The sequence below is a fragment of the Chanos chanos genome, chromosome 1 (genome assembly GCF_902362185.1).
Source record: "Chanos chanos chromosome 1, fChaCha1.1, whole genome shotgun sequence".
NCBI lineage: Eukaryota > Metazoa > Chordata > Actinopteri > Gonorynchiformes > Chanidae > Chanos > Chanos chanos.
This window is the reverse complement of record NC_044495.1, coordinates 49,289,794-49,315,299: the sequence shown is the minus strand read 5'-3', so window position 1 is coordinate 49,315,299 and position 25,506 is coordinate 49,289,794. Positions and strand designations below refer to the sequence as shown.

Sequence of the window (25,506 nt, the reverse complement as noted above, 5' to 3'; positions counted from 1 at the left end):
TTTCATTATCATGTTAGGGTGTGAGATGAGTGTGCCTTTGTTTTTTCCGAGTGTGAAAAACCTTATCTAGTCGAATGGCTTTTCTCATGCCTCGGGCTCTGGAGGAATTTTCCACACGTTCCGTGGTCTCACAACAAAATTTGATCTCTCAGTGTCTTACGCGCCTTTGTCCCTTCTTGCCTTTGTGTTTTTTCCCATCTACTCTTTACGTTTTACATCTCTACGACTCAATTTTTCACGCAGAACTAACTTATAGAGACATCGAGAAGAGCAGGTCAAATACGATGGCCCCAAAAGTAGTTTTACCCAGACATTTTCTCTGTCTTTGTTCCTTGTAAGATTCTAAAAGAATGATTAATAGTCTTTTTTTCTGAGCTCATTATACCATTTCAAGACCTTTTTTTTTTTGTTAGTTTGAAGATATCTAAGTTGTGGGGAAACCAACTTTTTCAGTAAATATGGCTGTTGCCCTGTTTGGTTAGTTTTAGGATTTGAATTGTCTGTGACTAATTATGCTTTCTGGAATGTTGACTGTGATTGATGTTAATAGATGCTTTCCTGTACAGACATGTCCGTTATCTGATTGACCCACACCCCACTGACGGACTGGACATCTCTCAGACCCTTTTGTTGCTGACCAGTATGCTTATTTACGTCAGTCCAAAGTTGAACTACTCATTGTGGACACTGTAGAGCTTAACTTATTCTGTAATAGGGACATTTCAGAACAGGTTTGCTGGTTTCAGATATTTTGCTGGTTTCAAAACCTCTAAAGGGCTAAATTTTGCAGCTGATTGCTCTGGAGACTGATTACATATTTCATATGTGTAAAAATTAATTGGTCTCTGCCTTGTTGTGCCATGCAAAGGAGAGACAGAGGCTTGTCATACACTCATTCTGTGGGAGGAGAGCCGGCGCAGTTCTCAGGATATTTTTGATGAAGAGTAATCAGGCTGTAATGTGAAGTATTGCGATTCTATCGAAGATAGGAAGTTTGGTGTCTTTGAATTCCAGAGCAGGGTGAACTGCCTGTTTAACAAAGAAAATTGCCAAATGTTCTTGCGCAAGTGCGTTTTGGTTTGGCTCAGAGTCTACAGTATGGGGAATGACTCATGTGAAAGGGATTCTGGAGCCAATCACATCTTCCTTTATCAGTTATCTCCGAGCAACAGCGAAAATAACAGGTTATTAAAATCAGTACGGCTATAACCCCCTGTACCATAAACAACAGTACCAGTAACATAACAATTTCTTTACCTTCACCCAAAAATTCTGTACAGCAAACTATTCATCCATACTTTAGGTAAGCAGACAAAAGGCTGAAAGACAAGCATTACAGACAATCCAAACCAAAGTCTTTTTTCATCGCAGAGTTCAGAGCAAAACTACAGGAATCATTCATTGTACAGTTTGTCTTGAATGGGGGCTACGTATTCTCCACAGCACAGGACAGTCTACTGAGGTGCGTTCAAATTAGCAAACAAAGGCAAACGTTTGTAACGAACACTTTTGAACGGTTTTCCGCTTGCTTCCGTTTGAATTCACTGCGAACACACACAAACAGTCTGAGGAGGTCGTTCTCGGCGGACAGACGTGGATGCTGGACTAAGGGAGATGTGTGCCCGGATGGGAGTTATCCCAGAAAATATACTTTGTGTTTGATTGTATTTAATCTTCTTACAACAATTCAAGTGGTTAACTTGTCTAACTGTCAGTTACATTGATACTTTTTTCTGCTTTTTTTTGTATGCTGTCATTATCCATCCTTAGCGTAAGCGAAGCATTTTTATTGCTCTCTGTGGTCGTTAGTTTAGGATAACTCGCATACATCACATACAGCTAAAGCGTTATGTATTTAAATTTGGAAACGATACCTTGGTTGTTATTAGTAGCCTAGAGGATTAATGTAGTTGAAGTATGCTGACCTGCTCAAATTTAAAAGTTCAAAGAAAACCCATTCGCCTGGAACGCAGGCCTCAGTTTGCCAAATTTGAACGCACCTCTGGCAATGATAGACGTGGTTAAGAAAGGTCTCAGTGTAATTAAACTCAAAAGAACAGTCAGTGCTCTGTTTTGTCCAATAAGGCTTGTGTGTGTGTGTGTGTGTGTGCGCGCGCGCGCGCGTGCGCATGCATGCAGTAACAGAAGCCTGGCTGAAGCATGCAGCGATCCTTGTTCACAGAACAGATGGAGTCCCTTACTTACTGTTCTCTTACTGCTGATGGGGGGAGGTGGAGGAGGAAGAAAAGGAGGATGTGGAGAGAGGCGGGGGGGTAATGTGATGGTGGGAACAGTATGTCTCCCTCAGTATGTCTCTCCTTGCTTTCTCATTAGGCTTTGCTCCAAACTGCCGCTCTCTGTCCTTCCTCTTTTGAGAAATCCTCACACCCATACAAGCGCGTTTACCGGTTTGATTACGTTAGAGATTAAAACAAGGTAGGTTGTGTATGTCCTAACTGAGATTATAACTCAGACGTCAGTAATGCTCATTTCCAGACTCACAGTAGTCTCTTTAAATAGTATGAAGGCTTTTCCAGTGAGAGCATCAAATTCAATAAGTCAAACATAGTGGAGTGCTTACGACTTATGGAAATTATGCATGTGACTGTATGTCCTGTCTAGTGATTTAAAAAAGGCCAAAAAACCCACAACCCACAACCACCAATATGTGAGAGACAATACGTAAGTAGGACGTTGAACAGATGCTTGTTTCTTATTAGCATCGGATCCAGGTAGAGTTTCTTCGGCGCCTCAGGCTACATTCGGATAATGAATTAGGCCCTCTCCCCAGTACCTGTGTCGTCCTACTCTCTGTGACCCACAAACCAATATCCAGTTGCCGTTTAGAAAGCCATCTGAGAGCTGCAGGAGTCATCATCTAAAGGAAACACAAGGGTTCCTCAATTTCCTTCTCTATTTATGTATGAACCGGTGTGGTTTCGTGTGGAAGGGCTTTACTTCGGTTAGGTTTGTACCCCAGGATACCTTGACTTGATTATGACGATAACGGCCACATTCAAGACATAAGCAGTTAAAAGAAAACAGCGGTGCAGCTGTTTCAGTGTGACTCTGTCTTAGCAGGAGTCGGGGAAGTCCGACTAAGCGTCACCAGGTCCTAAGAAAACAGTGAACTTATTTATATAATTAAAATGTCCAGTTTCGCTGTAGTAATTAAAACATTCTGTTTGACATTAAGTAACTTGTTTTGCTTTCCTCACCCTTCGATCGTATGACGTCTCATCTGGAAACAATGAAAAAAAAAAAATCAAGAATACGTAACTTTTATATATCGGAATCTCCATTCGGAGTTTTTTCCCTGACAGAACCAGCACTCTGATGAAGGGAAATGTTTGATGCCTGCCAGACTCTTAAGGTCACGCTCATACTTCAGTAACCACGAGGCCTGTCGTTCACTCAGTGAATTAGAAAAAAAGGTTGTTACTGTCTTCACAAATGCTGGTTCTTAATGGTTTCCAGGTTGAAGAACAAGCACTGGATTAACAATTAATGGGTTGTCACTGGAGATTAGGAGGTAAAACATTTAGTGTACTAATCTGGTAAATTTACGTTTTTGTTTGTTTTTGTTTGTTTGTTGTTTGTTGTTTTGTTTTTGGTTTGGATTTGGGGGTTTTTGCAGTAGTTTCTGAAAGGTTAGCATGTCTGCTAAGTATCTTGTCCCCTAAGGAGTTCCCTAAGGCTTGGATCATTATCAATAATGCATAGACGGTGATGGTGAGTGTATCAGATTGCAGTTCACTCTGCTAAGGTTATGACTTGAGGGAAAAAGGTTCAGATAATGGCCTAACAAGACATTTTTTTTTAATCAGCTCTTTCCATCGATAGATCCCACACTTTGGTTAAGTTTCAGTTTTATTGCTCTGGCAGCTTTTGAATGACACTGTCAGTGGACCAATTTAACAGTCTCGACTTCTGCCAGTCATGGTTCTCCTCTGTGTAGTGTAGCTGAGGAATTACACGGCAACTGTTACCTCGGCAATGGAACACATTTATTTGAGACCACCCCAGGGCTAGTTTAATGAGTGTAGGAATTAACTTGCAAACACGCCTTTGCCAAACACCAAGTTAGTCTTTAACTTGAGGCCTTAAAGTTAGTTATGTACACTGTGAACTTTATCATAGTACTCCTTTTCCAATGTTATGATTTGAAGCTCAGTATCTCAGAGGATGTGCTGTACTCTTTCTTAGTCATAACACTCCCTGATCTCATGCATTATGTCGGGCTAACAGGGACTAGCAAAGATGCCTTTTTCTTTTTTTTCCCCCTCTTTTTTTTGAGTTCACGCTGAACTCTTAAAAACTTCAGCCAGTGATTAGCACAGGACCAGACTGTACTTGGACAGATTAACTAGCATTAGCACATGGCACTACTCAGCCTTGGAGAAAGTGAGACCACAGCAAAGATAGTGAACGTTAGCCTACGTCACAAGCTACGTCACACCAAAAAGGAATCCCCGCGCGGCTTTAGGGCTTCTTTTTATAATCCCTTGGGGATTACGGGGTCAGCTGGGTAACCACGGAGACTGCAGTCACCTGGGAGAGCATTTTTGTTGTGCATTGTGAGGGTGGGGAAGGTCGCCGCGGGAAACGCGGGTGTGACCTCACGGCCGTTCGTCATGCCTCATCTCGTTGTCTGACACACAGATTACACTGGTCATGCTGGTGCACACGTAAAGCCAGGTCACCTCCCACATCTGTGTGTGTGTGTGTATGTGTGCGTGCATGCATGCATGTGTGTGTGTGTACATTCCTTTCATGTCTGACATTTGACAGTGTTTTCACATTTTTTTAAACAATTGTTTGTTTATACTATAAGGAGAGGAAGAGATTTAAATGTCAGGACCTGCATGGTGATTCCTTACTCAGACTTATTTCCCTTCTTTATCTCTCTCACTTTATTTTTTATGATGTCTTGACGTAATATACAGTTATTCTGTCTGCAGTGTAGATCTTTGTTCTGGGTGCGTCCACTTGACAACAGCAATACAGACACTTACACATCACGTCTCTCCCTGCAGCTTTGATGTGGACAATGCAGCGTCGTCTGGGCGGAGTCCCCTGGACCCCATGGCCAGTCCAGGTTCAGGTCTCATCCTCCAGGCCAATTTCGTGCACAGCCAGCGGAGAGAGTCATTCCTGTACCGCTCAGACAGCGACTACGACCTGTCGCCCAAGTCCATGTCCAGAAACTCCTCCATAGCAAGTGACATGTGAGTGTTCTCCCCTTGAGCTGCTCAGAGGTCTGACTGCGGCAACAAGTCGTCTGGAGTCTTCTTTTTTTACTCACACAACAACTAAACAACCCTCCATGAATTCCCTGTGCTCTTTGTAACTAAAGTATTATATGAACTACAGATTGGAGGGGTAAATATTTACTGGAATGTAATAATCCATATGTAACAGGGTTTTGATAACTATTGATATTTTAATGCTAATTTGCGGTTTATTTCTTGTTTTGGTAGTTGGTACATTTTGCTGACATGATACATTCTAATCGTAATTTGAAGGTTTTGATTTGATCTTGTATGGATAGCTCATAGTTCCTGATAACTGTGATTCTAAGAAGAATAAAAATGCATACTCATTTTTTACAGACATGGAGATGATATGATTGTTACGCCTTTTGCACAGGTGAGCAGTTTTATCCAGATTTCTCACATTGCGTTCGTCTAAAATGTCTGTCTATAATCTGAATGGTGTAGTTCATAATATGTATACATAATTTTTCATATGAAAGCTATGACTGCTTCACTTATTTGAATGGTTGATGTTATTTTTTGTTTTTAAATATGGGAATATATACAGTCGCAGTGCTCTTCGTAATCTGAAGTAATCTGAATGTATACAGTTGCAGTGCTCGTCATAATCTGAAGTAATCCAGTGTAATATTATCCCATTACTCAGGTTCTGGCTAGTTTAAGAACAGTACGGAATAATTTTGCTGCACTTACAAATGTACCACAAGAAAGACCATCCAACAAGTAAGTGAATCCTGTAAGGGGCTGTCGTTTTTGTGTTTTGCTGATCATGTTTGCATCTTATTTTATTGTTTGACTGGTAAGAGGGACATTTGATATGCTTCTTCCGCAGCCTGCCTACTGTATAGACCACAGTAGTGCTGTCCTGAGTGCTACTCAGTGGCTCAGTTTCCCTGGATCGAGAGCTGAAACTAGCATGACTACATCTTGTGTCAATTTCCTTTGACCTAGATCTGTTTTTGGTGTGCTTGTTGCTGTTGTTTTGTTTTGTTTTGTTTTGTTTTGTTTTGTTTTGTTTTGTTGCATTTTGAGAATTCACAGATCATAAAACCAGATGTAAACAGATGATGAATTCTCTTTTTCATTATACGTGCTTATTGTATTGTCAGGTTGAAGAGCAACATATCAGCTTTAAAATTACATTGCATCTACAACATTTTCTTTTTTTCCTATTTTTAACAGGACCTAAACAACCAAAGGATTGTGGATTAATTTGTGATTCAACAGCTTTTTTTTTTTGCATCTCTTCAGTTTAAAAATTTAGTTGTTGTCAGTGAGTGTTATATTTGTTTGTTTGTTTTTTTGATTTTTCTATTTTAACTGCTCTTTCCTCTAGGAGATCGCCCATGTGCAACCCACCCCCCATCACCAAGACAACCTACACAGGTATCTACAGTTTTATTTTAAATCCTAACATTTAATATCCTATTAAATTTAAAAATTTTAATTGTTATTTATGCTCAGCTTGTGGAATTGGGTGTTTGTGTGAGAAAGAAGTGAGAATAGTGACACACAGGGACGACCCTGGGATTTTTCACCATACTCTACAGTTTCATTGTTTTCCATGGGGTGGATAGGACAACTTTTTCACTACAATGGATTTCTGGCCCCTCAGCCGATTCAGCTAGAACTAAGAAAATGTAATGACTCAAAGATCCTGTGGAGGGAGCCAAAGAGCAGCATTGCAAACCTCACCCTGTGTGTGAATGTGTATGTAAACATAAGATGGTCGACACTGGTTATCGGACTGATCTCAGCTGTGCTTTCGTAAAAAGGATCTGTGTCATATCGTATGAATTATCGTTATCCAACTGCTCACAGTTGTGGAATACTGCTTACCCATCTTAATTCTTCCCTAACTGGAAAAGACGGAGCCAGCGTGATGGGATTCCTGCGTCAATACTGACTGACAGGCCGTTTGTCAGGCCCAAAATTCACACGTTCTTGAAAGAGGGCCTTGGGAAGCCCCCCTATAAAAGCCGTAGCACGTACAGTAAGCAAGTTATGAGCTTCCCTGAAGACATCAGCCACGGAGAGGGTCTGACAAACTGTGCCTGATAACAGAAATAGATTTGCCCTTGAATGACATGACTCCGTCTCTCTCCCTCTCTCTCCCTCTCTCCTCTCCAGTGTGTGATACCAACAGTATCTGAGGTCTCCTGCCAAGAGTAGTAAAACAGGACACCCCCACCCCCTTTGTTATCCAGCCTTTATAAATTGTAAAGACTGCTGTTGAGGGACACATCCGGTCACGTTTGTTCTGTGCGCCTGTTTATTTCACGGATTCTCCCTTTTTTTTAAGCCCCACGTCATGCTCCCTCCAATCTCTGCTGACTAGGACATTTCATCAACTCGTACAGTTAAAAAACAAATAGGATAAGCCTCAAATTAGTTTTTAAATATTGTACAATTATCATCAAATGATATTCTTTTGTTTTACTAAATAGTGTTAGTGTCGTCGCTGGACATGACCAGTTAATGATGAGATAATAGTGTTTTTGGGTCTGAGTTTGCTGTTACAGAGTGTTAAGTGGTTTATGGCCGTGCCGGACGTTATATAGACGGAGTAGAGACCCAGTTTAGGCTGTGACATTGAAGGATTTCTCCCCAGTCATTTCAATCTGCTAATTCATCAAGCATCTGCCAATACATTGATTGCCTTCTGTTCACTGACTGCTATGAACGGAGCCTGCTAAAAATAGAGCCAAAGACGCCCAGGTATTTGATCTGGAGCGGTGACAGAGGACACCCAGGACTGGAGAGGACAGCTCTTACGTGGCCAGTGTCATCAGCTGCTGGGATACCAATGTCTCGAGTTATTGATTTATGTGACAGTCGGGCCATTAAGGCATAGTGGACGTATGTAGATATTTCTTCTAATACCTCGTATAGTTACGAGATGAAAATCGTGCGGTCAGCATTATCAGTTCATTGTTGGTCTATAGAAAAGTCTTGGAAAAAAAAAAGATCTTTTCAGTTCTGAAATAGGCTGCCAGTGAAACCTGTAATGACGTAGGTTTGTGGTGGTACAGAGTTTTCTTTGTGATGTTGATTAGTCGTTGGACTGATTCAAATTGGTGGTTTTTACATCTACATTATAACATCTAAAATTTGAAAACTCAGTCTGTTGCCTCCCATTGACAATGATTTAAAAACTCAAAACAAATCCATAACGTTGCGATATAATAAGGGTTATAGAACGTTTGCCAGTGTTTCACCGTAACTCCAATTAAAGCAGTCACAGATACGAATGATTACGTTACTGAATAATGGAAGGTGCTCTGGAGAGGGTTTCCGAGCGTGAGCAGTGCAGTTAGGGCTGACTGAGCAATCCGGTCCAGGTTTTGGCGGCAGCTTAGCGAGTCTATGAAGAGAAGCGGCCTCTCTGAGCTGGTGTCTGATGTCTCGCTAAGCATGAGAAGAATTCCATTGACGTCAGTGCAGTCCTCTTCAGAAAGAGTGGCACCCCAGCTCTGTGTGCCACACCACAGAGAGAGAGAGAGAGAGAGACAGAAAGAGAGAGAGACAGAAAGAGAGAGAGAGAGTAGAGTGACAGAGGGAGAGTCAAGGGAGCAGGGATAATGTAATGTGTTTGAGAGTGACACGCATTTGTGTGTTTACTGTACGAGAATAGCCATGGTTTGTGTTTTAATTTTTAGGTTGTTACACAGACATACTGACACATGCTTATGTCCTGCACATGCGTACACACATGCAGATCAGAATGTATTTAGATAGGTCAGTGGTTTCAGAGCTCTTTTTTTTCTCATTGGATATTAACAATCAGAACAGGTTTTAGATGTCATTTGTCACAAGAACTCCACAAAAGTTTGCAGTCATTGTTTTTTCGGACAAAAGGGAAATTTGGACTCCAGACTAAACATGCTTTGAAGATGTAAAATGGAATTTATTGAGTCAACCATGTTTACTTTTTCTTCTGCAAAAATGTTTTAATTAGCAAAAAATAAATAAATAAATAAAATGCCAGGCTGCTTGTTTTCAGAGTTTTTGAATGACTTCTTCTTCAAAAAATGTGAAAACAAGCAGTCGTGTTTAATTTACAGACAAGGTTCTATAGCCTAATTTAAGAATATAAATTACATACATAATCCTTTTCAGTTCATAAAATAATGCTCAGTGTTAGCAAAGTCTGAGATGCATTTGAGGAAATAAACGAGAGTGGAATTTTGTACGCCACTCCAAATTTGAAATGTAGACAGCATCGCCTGCTAAACCCACGTAACCGAGGGTAGAGTGGGGTAAAAATCTGTTTTAGATCTTGGACTTTGTCTCAGAGAGCATTAATCTAAAGAGGACTTTTCTTAGCCCTGCTCAGAACGGTGAGAAGCAGAGGTTTGACCGTTGTGACAATGTCCCTAAGGGAAGCAGAGGGGAATTCTTCCTCTGTGAGTTCTTTCACATGGCCCTGGTTAAGCTCCCAGATCCAGCTGAGGGGGGGGACGAGATTCCGGTCCGGGATTTCGTCACTGCCCTTCTCACCACGCAGCGCTGGAAGCCTCTGGCTTCTCTTTCAAGAGGAAGTGTTGCTCACGTTCGGTTAGCGACGCTCCACGACGGGGCCCGCACACGCGCGCAGGGGGGCATCTATCTCACTCACCCAGGAGAAAGACCCGGGAGGGAGAGAGAGGGGGAGAAACGTGAAGCGTCTTCCTCCTTTTGCTGATTTTTTCTTTATTTCAAATGATTTTCCGAGATCTCAGTACTACAGGAAGACTAAGCAGAAAGAGCATCCAGTCATCTGTTACCATCAGTCCTCTGTATAGTGTGTGTGTATGTGTGTGTGTGTGTGTGTGTGTGTGTGTGTGTGTAAGCCTGTGCGTTTTCTCTCAAACCATCACGCCTCACTCTTTTGTTATGGGCCAGAGTGAATGGGATTAAAGCTGTGACGTCTCTCTGGAGGTTCTGCACACTGGACCTGTGGTTATCCAAGCAGAAATGGGTCTGCTCACTGGACTGACTCTCATTCTTCTGCCGGATTGGAATTATTACCCTGGACTTAATAATTTGTCGGAGCTTAGATTCCCACTGTGAGACTTTGATTGTGTGTCTGTGTGCTTGTGTTTGTGTGTGTGTGTCTGTGCCTCTGTGTGTTTGGTTAGGACTCTGTGTTTTCTCCTTTTCACAACATAGCAAAGGAGCAAACCTCTCTATCTGTACATTTCTGCTTTGGCATATTACTGGGTGCTCGGTCAACATCCGTAAGGACTCCCTTGGGTTTGATTAAGTGGTACTGTCTTGGAGGGCCACTGTTTGGACAGTGGACTTGAGCTTGGGTCCAGGGTCTCCCCCCCTCCTCCCCCGCCCCTCGTTATTCACTGTGGAGGGTTTCGTCACAGTATGAAGAGTCACCCATGCGTCCACTCAGGACACCTCACAATGGCGGTCCACAGCGGTTTGGGCCCATTGCTTGGAGCCTCAGCTAGCCCACTGAAGCGCCTGAAAACTGACCCCTCACTTGCCTCTCTTCCCCCAGAGGAGGCCTACCAGAAACTGGCCACCGAAACCCTGGAGGAGCTGGACTGGTGTCTGGACCAACTGGAAACTCTACAGACCCGGCATTCGGTCAGCGAGATGGCATCCAATAAGGTAAGACAACCCACCCACCTTCTTTTGATTTTCTACTAAGAGTGGTGATGTAAGTCATGGATAAAATGACATATAATACCTAAAATGATTGGGCTTTCCTTTGAAATGTTTTCGACCCCATGCTTTGGTAATGTTCCCATTGCACAATGTTACAGTCGCAAAGCCTTTGATTTGTTTTAGCCTTAGGGCACATAGACACTTCGATTATTTGGGCTGTCAACCTCAGTGTGAACCATTTCCATCGTATTGACTGGTTTGTCCCAGTACATAGACAAAAAGACAGGACAGTGGCTGCATGAGATGTGTGACTTCATATTTGTAGAGATTGTCCTGTCGTTTGGGAGGCTTTATGAATGCTCTTTAAAGATGTGTGACTGTAGTTTGAATGTACAGTTGAATATTTTGTTAACTGAAAGAAAAACATTTGTTCATCCTACTTCTTTCAAGGTCAGGCCAGACGGCAAAGTAAATCTCTAGTGCTCTGGGAAACAACCAATGTCTTTTGCCACTGGCATCTGACATTGTGGACGTCTGGTTATGAGCATGAGTTTTGTGTTAGATCAATATATGAACTGACTGACAACCAGCAGCAGGGTATGATATTGTGATTTGTTCATGTGTGGGGTGACTGTATGTCTTGTAAACAACGGTGTCTAGCTCTGGTTTCTATGGCGTTGTACACTTCAGAGTGTTTGGAACAACAGCAGCAAAATCGTCATCGAGAGAGGCACTGAGCATGCTCACAATTCCCAGCAAGTCCTGAACGCACATAGCATGCTAATCAGCCACCAGCGTTTCCACTCTTCCCGCCCTATGCTAATGTAAAGACAGTGTCTTTGATGAGCTGACTGAAAAATGAAACAAATGGAGCCCATTAAAGAAACACATAGAAAATGATTTGGGTGCTTGCTTGTGAACGAAAAAGCCCCCAAAAAGCTTATGTCTTATTGCTGCTCAAACGGCCAACCTGAGTCTCCATGGCAACGCACAAGGCCTGTCAGCCTGCTTTGTTGCATGTACTCACCAGCAATGGAGGTCCACACTATACAAAACAGACCATTTTCCCTTTACAGATTAACTGGTCAATTTGTGCAGAAATACAACCATTTCTCAGACAGTTCAACCTTAGCAAACAGCCTATTAAAAATATTTACCTACTATTTCAGTAGTCAGATGTTCATATACCATAAGAAACCTAACACTGTTTGTGCTATGATTATGAAATTATATAGCCTAATAGCAAACCGTATGCAAAGCAAAGCAGAGAAGTAGAGGTCGTGAGAGAGGTTTGGGGCAAAGGGTCTTCCTAGGTTCTCTTTAGATTAATTTCTCATTAAATAAAACATTCAAAATGTATGTTTTATTTTTCACGCAAAGCCCTAGGTAGGCTAGCCGTATGTACAGACATTGCTGTGAAACAGTTATTTGGTTTGATTTAACACAGTGAGAGATATGTCCTAAACATCAGTGTAGAAGTTCCTCAGCTCACAAATAAAGAGTTACAGCTGGTGTGTAGACAGCGCTGTTAAGCTCCCAGCTTGACTCAATGGTGACGTCTGCTCTATTGGCACTGTAATAGAGTCAGCAGTTTTCCATGGTAAACTGAATAGCTTCCACTGACAAAATGTTTACAAGGTACAATAATTCCATACAAATTCTTAGGTCACTGCGTATCAGCTACGCTCTTTCATTTGTAATTCTTTTTTCTTTATGCAGTTAAGTGTTGAAACATCTATATTAATGTAATAAAAATATGTGTTACATATTAATGAAATGTGAAACGCTAAAAGTGTATGAAATCCATTCAATCTCTGACATGATTCATTTAACGCTAAAATTAAAATTAAAATGAAAAACATCTGATTTTTTTTTAAAGAAATACTATTAAAATGGTAAAGATACTTGTATGGATTGTCAAGTGTTTTGTTGGCTAACCTGTAGGGGGGAGAAAATCTGAACGGACTTGCTATTTGGATCGCTGTCTCCCGAAAAAACACATTATCTAGAAAATCACAGCTAAATATGGTGTGATGTCTTCCAATTTTTTACTCGGAGGTGTGTGTTCACACCTTTCGGATGAGCCAACTATAGAAAGACACGGTCCCCTGGTCTTATGAGTCCAAAACAGCCTATTACAGTTTTGCTAGAGAAAAAAAAAAGAAAGAAAGAAAAAAAAAAACAGAGGCGCCACTTCTTCCACGGCAGGGGACCGACTGGCTCATCTGTTCTAGCAAAGCTGTAAATTACCCACAATGCAGCCTCCGCTGTCAGGGGAACGGAGGTGTGAAGTAATCCTAGACATTGTTCTGTTAGTATGACAAGATGAATTTATCCCGTTGCATGAATTTCCCTTTTTTTTTTTTCTTTTTTTTTTTCCAGGCCTGTATTCCATTAGCTAAGTTTAAAGGCGTCAGTAAATTAGCGCAAACGAAAAGGAAACTGGCAAACGCTTTCACTCTTTCCCATTTTGTTGGAGCCTCCACTGTATTACCTCAAAGGATGTAATTCATTTCGCTAGAGATTTATCATCTACTGAATGAGCTCTAAGTGGAAATCTGAGCTGAGCAGTCCTTGTTTTTTTTTTTTTTACAATTCCCAGTTTTCAGCAAAGCCTGACAACTGAATATACCACACCCAGGATACAATGAATGGCTGAAATTGATGTGGAATTGAGAAAGAATTTTCTGGTATTTAGTATTCATAAACTCTGTATTGTCTTTTTCCTTGTTTTCTTTGAGTTGTACTTGGTGCTGTGAAGTCGCGTGCTTTGCTTTGATTAGTCCAGTCCCATAACTGGATACTGGCTTTGTGAATCTGGTCACGTCAAAAAAACGACGCGGTTCATGGTTCAGCCAGCTGTGTTTGTTAAGTTTTCATCCTCAATTTAACAAAGCAACCCCAAATGAACTATCGTTATTTAATAGCTTTTCCAAACGCTACATTTACTGTCTTTTTGGCTTCCTTCCCTGAGCAGTCCGCATGTCTTTTTTCTCGTGAATTATGACTAAGGATGAGACAATACCTACTTCCAGAAAACATGTCATGAAGATGAGCTCACCATTCTAACAGATTCACATGCACACACACACTCACACGCATACACACGTTCCTATACATGTGGAATGAGTCAAGAAATCCCACACATGTGTTCTGTTTTCTCCAAATTCCACAATGAGCGTGTCCTGTGAGAGCGTTTTTGGATTTTTTTTTTTTTTTTGCCTTGCGTCTCTGAAGCAAGCTTTCCTTAAGGGGCTGACAGCATCTCACCACACTGCTCGAATGCTCTGTGGAGGGGATAAAAAAAGAGGAGAGATGGGGAGGGGTGGAAGAAGAGGAATACTCCCAGAGGATTTGCCCGGGAGCTCGGCTCCACCAATTGGCTTCCCAGATAGGCTGACTCCGCGCTGAAGGAGGCGCGTAATTGGCTGGGCTGCTTCTGAATGACAACTGCTCTGGGAGCTCTCCACTTGAATGATTGTGAGAACAGAGCCTTATTTGGAAGCTGTCGTGTTTGTCTGAAGGATGATTTCCCTTCAAGAGCCTCAGGATTTGTGTGCTTGTGTTTAGTGAAGAAGCTCGCAGTGTGCAGGTGAAGATGTAGTGAGACAGTGTCGAGGATGTCTCTGTCTGCTGCCTTAGTCTCTAGCCTGGAATGCACCGCGGTCAGATACTCAACAAAGGAGCTTTCACTGAAGAGCAATGCTTTGGATAATGGGATGTAATGTGTGGCATATATGGTCTCATATCACCGGAATTACGTTTGTACAAAAGAAACCAGCATGAAGGATCCCAATTTTTTGCTACGTTCAGCTGCTACACCTTGCTGCTGCTGATTTTTGGTCTTTTTTTTCCTCTCACTCTCTCGCCTGTGGCTTGTCCCAGTCTCTAATCTGTTTTATTTGGACTAATTTTATTCAAAATGCCTGAAGTAAATTACTTACTAACGGTTTCTTGGAGCTATATAAAGGTGAGATGCTAAATTATGCGTAGCCATGTTTCAGTGCACGCATTGTCCCAAAATCTGTGTGGGTCGTGTACGATAGATAGACAGACAGACAGTCAGTCAGACAAACAGACAGACAGACAGATAGATAGATAGATAGATAGATAGATAGATAGATAGATAGATAGATAGATAGATGGATTGAGAGGTGGATGTATGGATGGACTGATTGATTTTTCAGTGTGGAGGAATGATGATGGAAAACAATGGGAATGCTGTCAGTGTTTATCTGTACTGAGTTAGGTTACAGTCTGTCTGTGTTTATCTGTACTGAGGTGAGTTACAATCTGTCAGTGTTTATCTGTACTGAGGTGGGTTACAGTCTGTTAGTGTTTATCTGTACTGAGGTGGGTTGCAGTCTGTCAGTGTTTATCTGTACTGAGGTGGGTTACAGTCTGTCAGTGTTTATCTGTACTGAGGTGGGTTACAGTCTGTCAGTGTTTATCTGTACAGAGGTAGGTTACAGTCTGTCAGTGTTTATCTGTACTGAGTTAAGTTACAGTCTGTTAGTGTTTATCTGTACTGAGGTAGGTTACAGTCTGCCAGTGTTTATCTGTACTGAGGTGGGTTGCAGTCTGTCAGTGTTTATCTGAACTGAGGTAGGTTACAGTCTGTTAGTGTTTATCTGAACTGAGGTGGGTTACAATCTGTCAGTGTTTATCTGTACAGAGGTGGGTTACAGTCTGTCAGTGTTTATCTGTACAGAGGTAGGTTACAGTCTGTCAGTGTTTATCTGTACAGAGGTAGGTTACAGTCTGTCAGTGTTTATCTATACTGAGTTAGGTTACATTCTGTCAGTGTTTATCTGTACTGAGGTAGGTTACAGTCTGTCAGTGTTTATCTGTACTGAGGTAGGTTACAGTCTGTCAGTGTTTATCTGTACTGAGGTAGGTTGCAGTCTGTCAGTGTTTATCTGTAGGTTACAGTCTGTTAGTGTTTATCTGTACTGAGTTAGGTTACAGTCTGTCAGTGTTTATCTGTACTGAGGTAGGTTACAGTCTGTCAGTGTTTATCTGTACTGAGGTAGGTTACAGTCTGTTAGTGTTTATCTGTACTGAGTTAGGTTACAGTCTGTTAGTGTTTATCTGTAGGTTACAGTCTATTAGTGTTTATCTGTACTGAGGTAGGTTACAGTCTGTCAGTGTTTATCTGTACTGAGGTGGGTTAAAATCTGTCAGTGTTTATCTGTACTGAGGTAGGTTACAGTCTGTCAGTGTTTATCTGTACTGAAGTAGGTTACAGTCTGTTAGTGTTTATCTGTACTGAGTTAGGTTACAGTCTGTTAGTGTTTATCTGTACTGAGGTAGGTTACAATCTTAGTTTTCTCATTCATCTTCATCATGACCTCTAGTCTTTCCCACTGCCACCCACTCGCTGTTTCTGTCAGAATACAGACAGGAATACGGTCCTGTATGTGTGTGTGTGTGTGTGTGTGTTTATGGAGTTGTTTACTTGCGGTTTTACCTATTACAGTAAAGAAGAATGAGCAGTCCTTTAACTGCAACCCTGCTTTGGGCTGGCTGGCCGTTTTTTCTTCTTTTTTCCCCCCTTCAATATAATGAACACTAACCTCTATTAATCTGTTTTGTTTTTGTTTTTTACCTCTCTAACATCGCTGTTTAGACATATGGTTATTTTATCTAATGAGCGGCAGAGCGGGGCACTGTGACATTGCTCAGGTCCCTTACAAAGTCTATTAGAGTGTCAGGACTCCTCATCCGTGTGTTGTGGTTTTGTCTGAAGGATTTTGCCTTGAATTTTCAGACTCTCTGGAGCCCTGAACTAAAACAAACCACAGAGCAAATCAGAAACATGAGCTGTCCTCTGATAGCGTCTGAGAAAAGTACCCATCATTCACAAATAACAGTGCTTTGTTTGTTTGGTTGGTTGTTTTTTTGTTTTTGTTTGTTTTTGTTTTTTTTACAGATTAGGTTCTCACGTCACGCTACATAGTTATTAATTAATAATCAGTTTATCCAGCGGTCTTCTTCACAATTTTGTGTCTCTTTTTTCATGAAGTTTTGTAAATTTTAAATCTTACAAGCTTTCCAACCAATCAGGCAGTCTAAAGCTCATATAAATAATCAAAATGAGTTGAGCCCTATTGTCGATATAACAACTCCTCACTCTTTTACACTCTGTATGGTGTTTCTGTTTTTCATTGTCCAGTTCAAGAGGATGTTGAACAGGGAGTTAACCCATCTGTCGGAGATGAGTCGGTCAGGAAACCAGGTGTCTGAATATATCTCCAGCACCTTTTTAGGTAAGTGGAGAGAAATAACCATGGTCATGTCAGTATGAATATATTTTTCTTGTTTGCTACACATAGTAATATGTAACACCAAGGAGCACAGTGTGTCCTAGTTCCCTAGCTAAGGCTGTGGTATGGCACGCTGAGGCTGACAGCTATGCTGGTGCTCTTTCTGCACGTCCGCAGACAAGCAACATGAGGTGGAGATGCCCACACCTCAGACGCAGAAGGACAAGGAGAAGAAGAAGAGGCCCATGTCCCAAATCAGCGGCGTTAAGAAGCTCACACACAGCTCCAGCCTCACAAACTCCAACATCCCCCGCTTTGGCGTCAAGACCGAGACGGAGGACGCGCTGGCTAAGGTTTGTATTTACATGTATGAGCAAATGTGTGTGTGTGTGTATGTGTGTGTGTGTGTGTGTGTGTGTGCGCATGTGTGTGCGTGCGTGTGTGTGTTGTGTAACAGTGCCACAATAAATAATCACTGTAAAAATGTAATTCTAAGAGCACGTTGTGGATCTGAAAATTCATTTTTTCATGTTTTGTACATATAAAATAATTTTTATATATATATATATATATATATATATATATATATATATATATATTTTTTTTTTTTTTTTTTTTTATTCACTATTTCTTTTTTTTTTCAATTTTGTTTTGTTTACAGGAACTTGAAGATGTAAACAAATGGGGCCTTAATGTTTTCAAAGTCACAGAGTTCTCTGGGAACCGGCCTTTAACCGTTATGATGTACACGATATTCCAGGTACAAACATATTTTTCATCTTTAAAAAGTAAGTTAAATAGCGCTAAATCTGTTATTTTTCACTCTTTAAACCCCTGATTACATCATCATGTCTTTGTGTGTTACATATCTGGTTTGGTTAAACAGGAGAGAGATTTGTTGAAAACATTCAAGATCCCATTAGACACCTTTATAACCTATCTGATGACCTTAGAGGATCATTACCACGCAGATGTCGCCTATCACAACAACATCCACGCTGCCGATGTCACTCAGTCCACGCACGTGCTGCTGTCTACCCCTGCTTTAGAGGTACACTCATGTTCTAGAACATTCCCATTTCGGCGTTTGGTAGTTTCTCTCTACGTGCCCGTACGGAAAGCTTAGCCCAGTTTGTGGCACTGCCTAAGATGAATGCCTGCTGAATGAATATTCAGTAATGTCAGTGTGGCAGCTTTTGTTACAGCAGCCCCGGTTCTGAGGTTGCATTTTGTTCAGCCCAGATGTAATTTAAAAGACTTTGTAGTACACAGAGTTCGAAAACGACTCAGGAGAATCCAGTCCTCTGGGCTATCCCTTACTGGGTAAACACAGGATAATGGTGCTGCTAATATACTCACTGTAAGGGAAGAAACTGTATCCGCCATCCAGACTCGGTACAGATGACATTTGTTAGAGGAGGACAGTCTTGCTAATATGATTTTGTGTTCCGGGTCTTATTGCCTATTATGTAATTACATAGGACATTTTGTGATGTAGATGTGATGAAATTCATCAGATAAAACACTGTTGACTTAGATTTGCCAAGACTGTTTTATATAAATGAATGGGTGTGTATTTTCATAAGTCTTTTTTCGAAAGGTGACCCATGTTCTTGTTGAGAAAGCTACTAACATGATGGTGTCTTTTTTTTTTAATTTCCAGGCTGTTTTTACCGACCTGGAGATTCTCGCCGCCATTTTTGCCAGCGCGATTCACGATGTCGATCACCCCGGTGTTTCCAACCAGTTCCTTATCAACACCAGTGAGTTCTATCAACAGTTCCCTATCAAAACATCTCTCTCACACTGTGGGCGCAGAGAATGGATAGCTTCTCAAACATCCATGATTTTTCTTTCCAGTTCAGCACATTCCATTGACAATACAAAGAACTGATTGGTCAATCAGTAAGCTGTGCTGTGATAAGCAGAAAAGACATTATGTTTGTCACATTTCTAATGATCAGACGATCCAGGCTTTGCACAATAATTGCTACTGACAGTTCATTTTGGACAGTGTGCCTCAGACAACATGTGTGACGTTCTTTTTGACCTCTGAAAGCTGAAGCAAACCATTTCATCTATTGCTAAGACTAAGATAAAATCTATACTCGCGCTATTGGCCTCTAAGGCTTCCCGTGTGACAGCTTTAGACTGTGTGTGTGTGTGTGTGTGTGTGTGTGTGTGTGTGTGTGTGTGCACGTCAGTCAATGGGGTTAAGGTCATTTAGAGAAGGGGTTGTCAAAATGCCTTCACGTGGCACACTGTGCACGTGGCACTTGCTGTGCGACACTCAGTTAATGGACCGCGGTTGATGGATCGATTAGGCCTTCTATGTGCATCCTCTGTGTGTGGGTGTAATTGGGGAGAAAGTGGGAAGGGCTGGGGGGAAGGGGAGAGGGGTGTGGGGAGGGGCGGTGGTATGCTCTTTGGAAAGCCTTTGGTATTCCTCCACTCTGTTGCCCTTTGCTAAAGTGTACCGGGGGAATCCCTGCAGTAAACAAACTCGTATGAGTCATCTATCCATCTCTCTCTCCCTCTCTCTCTCTCTCTCTCTCCACGTGCACACACACACTCACACACACTCACACAACCCCCCCCCCCCCTTTCTGTCTCTCTCTCTCTTTCTGTCTCTCTCTTTCTTTATATTCCTTTTTTCTGTTGTTGTTTTCTGACTTATTTTTTGTTCTTTTCTCTGTTTCTGTAGACTCTGAGTTGGCTCTTATGTATAATGACTCGTCTGTCTTGGAGAACCATCACTTGGCTGTGGGTTTTAAGCTGCTGCAGGAGGAGAACTGTGACATCTTCCAGAACCTGACCAAAAAACAGAGACAGTCTCTGCGCAAGATGGTCATTGACATAGTAAGTCACAGAGAATAACGAAAGCCAGCAGTCTGTAGATCATTTATCAATTCAATTTTCTGTAGTCATGCAATAGAAAAACAAGAAAAATGGCCTCAGTATTTCAATTTATCATTTTTAAACACTGAAACAGTATTTCCTTTGTTGTGATTTATATTAGAAATTATTATTTATTTAACAAATTTATATTTGCTGGATGAAAAAGTTAAATATTGATATAGATGGGAAAAATGCAGAAATCGTTTCCATGGCCAGCACATGGAAGATTGCACAAGCAGCACAGATAAAAAAAAAAACTCATCAGTTTTATTATTGAAATATGATGAATTGAAAAATTCAACTTGAAACCAATTTTTGTTTGTTTTTTTATCATTATTCCTTGACACTTATTGGAGTCATTGTTATGCTCAATACTGTGAAGTTGTCAAACGGTTTTCTGCAATTTAATGGACAAAGGAAGTGTTCCAGAGGTTCTGTTATATTATAACCTGAATTGATTTTCGCCGTTCATAATTTTTCAGTGAGTAACATGTTTTTTCGTTCTCTTTCTCTTTTTCTTTATCTTTTGCTTTGAAAGGTCCTGGCTACTGATATGTCTAAACACATGAATTTATTAGCTGATTTGAAAACGATGGTGGAGACCAAAAAAGTGACCAGCTCAGGTGTTTTACTATTGGACAACTATTCAGACAGAATACAGGTAAATCACCAACACCTCCACACCTCTGCGAAAGAGCTCCATATCAAAATCTTCCCTCCAAAACAGTCTGTTCTGGTAAAAAACAGAAGAAATGTGATTAGCATTAACAGCTGTAAATTGAAGCTGTGTGGGTCTAAAGATAAAGAGATGAAAAGCTGTGTAAAGAATATTTCTGTTTCCTTTCAGTGAACTCACGTTTAACTAAAACATGATTTAGGATATTGTTATCGTCTGTGGTTCTTAGGTTTAGATTGCTAGGAGACGCTGATTTTTGTTTGTGATCTTCAGGTCACAGCGACATTTAAGACAAAAATGTTCCTTGTCATTCCCAAGCGTGGTTGAGGTGTTTTGAGCAGTAATAGGCCTACTGCTGGTGCCTCTCGCATTTTGTCCTAATGTTGTTTGGTAGTCTCACAGTTTCTGTGGTAAAGCAGGACTTTTTTTTCTTTTTTTTCTGTTTGTATTCAGGTTCTGCAGAACATGGTCCACTGTGCAGACCTCAGTAATCCCACTAAGCCTCTGCAGCTGTACCGACAGTGGACGGACCGCATCATGGAAGAGTTCTTCAGCCAGGGAGACCGAGAAAGAGAACGGGGAATGGAGATCAGTCCCATGTGTGACAAGCACAATGCCTCAGTAGAAAAGTCACAGGTAAGCCTAATTCAGACTGTGGCAAGTTGATTGACCGATTGATTGATTGATTGATTGATTGATTGATTGATTGATTGATTGATTGATTGATTGATTGATTGATTGAGTGAGTGAATGATTGATTGAGTGAGTGATTGAGGGATTAAGGGATTGAGGGATTGGGTGGTGGGTTGGTTTAATGGTTGGTTGGTCAGTTTGTGGGTTAACTGATGATTTGGTTAGTGGGTTGTTTGGATGATTGGGTGTTGGCATAGCCTGTTGAGTTAATTGTTGAGGACTAGCCTAATTCTTGGCAATACTACATAGATTAACATAATATTTGTGGAGCAGTATGATTTTTTTTTGGTAGGCTTACGTTTATGGTGTTGTATACATTGAGCCTAACTCTTAAGGTTGAATAATTCCCCTCATGCTGTCTCTAACTCTCTCTCTCTGTAGGTGGGCTTTATTGACTATATTGTACACCCACTGTGGGAAACATGGGCAGACCTGGTCCACCCAGACGCACAGGACATCCTAGACACACTGGAGGACAACCGTGAATGGTACCAAAGCACTATCCCCCAGAGTCCCTCCCCCGCACTGGACGATCCCGGGGAGGGCAGGCGGACCGGGGGAGCGGAGAAGTTCCAGTTCGAACTCACTCTGGAGGAGGACGGAGAGTTGGACACAGATAAGGACAGTGGCAGCCAGGCTGAGGAGGAGGAGGAAGAGGAGGAGGAAGATGATAATAGTTGTAGTGACTCTAAAACGCTTTGCACACAGGACTCCGAATGCACGGAGATCCCATTGGACGAACAGGTTGGGGACGGAGAGGAGAACGAGGAGGATGATGAGGATAGAGAAGGAGAGAGGGAGTCCTCAGAACCTTGTGTTTTAGTGGAGGCAGAGGAAGAGGATGAAGCCGAAGAGGAAGAAGCTGCCAATACGTAACACAGTATAAATGCCACCACAACTTTTTATATACTGAAACAAAAGAGACACTAATTTGATAGAATTTTTCTTTTTTTATTACTATATTGTGTTTTTTTTTTCTTCTTCTTCGTTTCGCTTTTCTCATTTACTTAGACTCCTTTTTTTTTCCCAAAGTGCGTACTGATCTTCACCATCGTCTTCATCTTTTACTCGCTTTCTTGTCGCCCTCGGTTATGCTTGCTGACGTTCCATCCATTTTTGCACTCAGGAAAATCTTTTCCATTTTTTTTTTTCATTCTACTATGTTTAGAAGGACATCTGAATCATGTATTGTTACATTGCATTGTCATTCATTGGGTGCTGTACATTTTCCCTTTTTTTTCCTTAAAAATGCAGTATTTTCTTTAAAACCACACAGAGGCTGACCTACATATGTAAGTGACTTATTTTCTGTTCGCTTATACCTTAGTTCAAACCTCAATGAACCACTTTTACTTTGAAAGAGTAATTGAACTGTTTCACCTGGACACAGATATGTTTGGTTATTGAACACATCCTCTCAAGTGGAAGTCTTCCATGAAACCCAAGAAATCTCATAGCTGCTCCACTTTTCATGACCTCAACAGTTTTTTTTTCGATCTCATCCAGTGATTAAATAACTGTCCTTTAGACATGCTTAGTCGTGATACCCAAATGAACAGAGGTTACGTAGGGTTCATTAAAACAGGAAACAAACCAAAATGCTTTATATGGCCCATCCAAGCTTTTATAAATAGACACACGCCCGGGACTGTATTGTGTGAGGAGTGAGACATTGCACAAAAGATTTTTAACACTTCTTTGAATAGCTCTTTTCACCTCCAACACACACAGCATTTGTAAGACACACGTACATATGGCGGGTCAGGATAAGTGCCAGGGTTTTTTTTTTGTTGTTTTTTTAACTGAAATTACATGCTGTAGGTTGTCACACATTTCATTAAGTTCTACAGAACGACGCTTTCATCCTCTTTTGATGATGACATTGTTTGTTGCCTATAAAGCCTGTGAATATGAGGCTTACAGTGGGTGATCATTACACTTTGGTACCACTTTTGAACCAAGAGTAGTAACTACACTGTAATAATATACAGTGTCTAAGAGAGTGTGTGCTTTTGGGGTCAAGTGCAGTTTTATGATTGCTTTGTCAGATTGAAACACATGCTTTCATTCTTATTTTCTGATTAATACACCACCAATCTGCTGGCAAATAGCATTAAAACACACAGTATGTTTTACTGATGAGATCCAATGAGATGACAACAAGTTTGAACGATGAGCGGATTTTTCAGAAAGAAAATGCCAGTAACACCTCTGCATCGTTTTTTTCTATCTCGTTTTTTGTTTTCTTTTTTTTTTTTGTTTTGAAATACCAGGGGGGACAATCAGCTTCACTGCGGAGTCGAGAGAGAGTAGACGCCTAAACTGTGGGTGCATTGTACTGTGTTTGCCACTACACACATCTTTTCTTCTCTCATTTTTAAAACTTGCCAAACCCTTGTGTACTCTCAGACTTGAACAATGCTTTATATACTTCTGCCAAGTGACTTACTTTATTCATGTTCCATTACTGTTGTTGTTGTTGTTTTTTTTCCATAATGATACTACTTATATTGTTTATTTATATGTTTTCTTTGTTGTTTCTCTGTCATTTGTTTTGTTTTCTTTGATATGCTTGTAGCATATTAAAGCAGTAAAGTAGACTAGTAGCATTAACAGAAGTACAGGTTTGCGAGTATACCCAAATATCTTTTGATTATGTATGAAGTATGTATGTAATCAAAAGTTTACCGCAGTGTATAAAATTTCAGCCTATTTTAAAGGGCCCTTATTTTCGATATATGTCAATATTTTACATGCTTTATCTAATTCATTTTTCACTGCCATTACTGTTATTATTATTATTGTTATTGTTATTATTATAATTATTATTATTATTTTCTCTCTCACCTTGATAACCTTATTTTTAGAAGTTTTGCATTTCTCTCTGTTTACAAACATGTATTTATTGTGCTGTATAGTACATATTGTTGTTAATAACCATATTGTTGTAAATGATTTTATCATCCCTAATGGAGATGGTGTTGCTGTATTATGGACCTCTTGTTGAGAGAATGTTTAATATACTTATTTAGTGTAAAGAAAAAATAATAATTGATATATGTCTCCTTAGAGCTTGTTATGTGTAGAGGAGTGAGGAATCCAAGTTGTCTTTTTTTTCTTTTCTTCTCTCTTCTTTTCTTTTTTTTTTTTTTTTAGAAAGCAGTTCCTTGGCCCAAGGGTTGTGCCTTAAAATATAAATTTAAGTTGAAGTTTTTTATCTTCCTTGTTGCTGCACTAGAGAATCTGTCATTTGAAATCGGATTACTTTGGGTTGAGTGTCCTTAACTTTCACTGAAACTTATTAAGATACGTTTTTTTTTCCCTTTCTAACGTAAGAGAAGGAATGTTTTCAACATCCAAAAAAAAAAACCAGACACAGCTGCATAAGTTTTTACTGAAGTTTAGGGCCCCCAGTGGTGGTCAGATTTTTGAATGGTGAATCTAAGGCCAGTGAATTGTGGGATCAGTTTTTGAGAGAACACAGAATGAAAACATTGAATTATGAAGCTATAAAAGATGAACTTTCACTCTGTTTCAGTCACTGCTGCATTAATCTGACTGAAGCACTAAAGACATGCTAAAACATTACAACTATACTTAAAATCTGACATCTGTGTAACATGCAATATGTCAAGGGGGAAAACAAACACTTGGTCGTTTCCATGGAAACAGTGGGGTAAACAATATATGGAGATGATGAAGAGAGAATCTTTAAAATCCCACGTCCAACTTAAGGTGACTTTTATTTTGACACACACTGTAGATTCCTTATAGCCCTGAATTAATGATAATCAATGGGTCACGTTATTTCATGCCATCTTTTTCAAATCATGAAAGGAGTATACAAAACTGAGTTTAAAAATGCCTTTAGGCAAATTATTTTTTGGGTTATGTGATTTTAGAGGTTTCACACGACAAGTATAGTTGTTTTACTGGATTCTTTGTTTATTGCAGTCTATTGGATAGAACTGTAGAGAAAAGAACCTTCCGTACAAAATAAAATGATAAAAATCAAATAAAAATGTTTTTATATGCACCAGACGAAATAAAAGCATGGGTTGACTCAGCAATGTCTTTTTGGTCTTGAATCTTT

General features: G+C 40.5%; 1 protein-coding gene across 1 annotated transcript in view; it reads left to right on the top strand.

Annotated features, from left to right (window-relative positions):
• The window catches only part of pde4d (phosphodiesterase 4D, cAMP-specific), a 65,244-nt gene extending 42,955 nt beyond the window's left edge, over positions 1-22,289 (top strand). Inside the window, exons 2-15 of the mRNA XM_030768068.1 lie at positions 5,037-5,228; positions 5,613-5,649; positions 5,923-5,999; positions 6,613-6,662; positions 10,771-10,883; positions 17,056-17,149; positions 17,324-17,499; positions 17,808-17,906; positions 18,033-18,197; positions 18,810-18,909; positions 19,851-20,005; positions 20,583-20,705; positions 21,174-21,356; positions 21,795-22,289. Coding sequence (XP_030623928.1) covers positions 5,037-5,228; positions 5,613-5,649; positions 5,923-5,999; positions 6,613-6,662; positions 10,771-10,883; positions 17,056-17,149; positions 17,324-17,499; positions 17,808-17,906; positions 18,033-18,197; positions 18,810-18,909; positions 19,851-20,005; positions 20,583-20,705; positions 21,174-21,356; positions 21,795-22,289 — 2,059 coding nt within the window. The remainder of the gene's footprint in view (positions 1-5,036; positions 5,229-5,612; positions 5,650-5,922; positions 6,000-6,612; positions 6,663-10,770; positions 10,884-17,055; positions 17,150-17,323; positions 17,500-17,807; positions 17,907-18,032; positions 18,198-18,809; positions 18,910-19,850; positions 20,006-20,582; positions 20,706-21,173; positions 21,357-21,794) is intronic.
• The last annotated feature ends 3,217 nt before the right edge of the window (positions 22,290-25,506 follow it).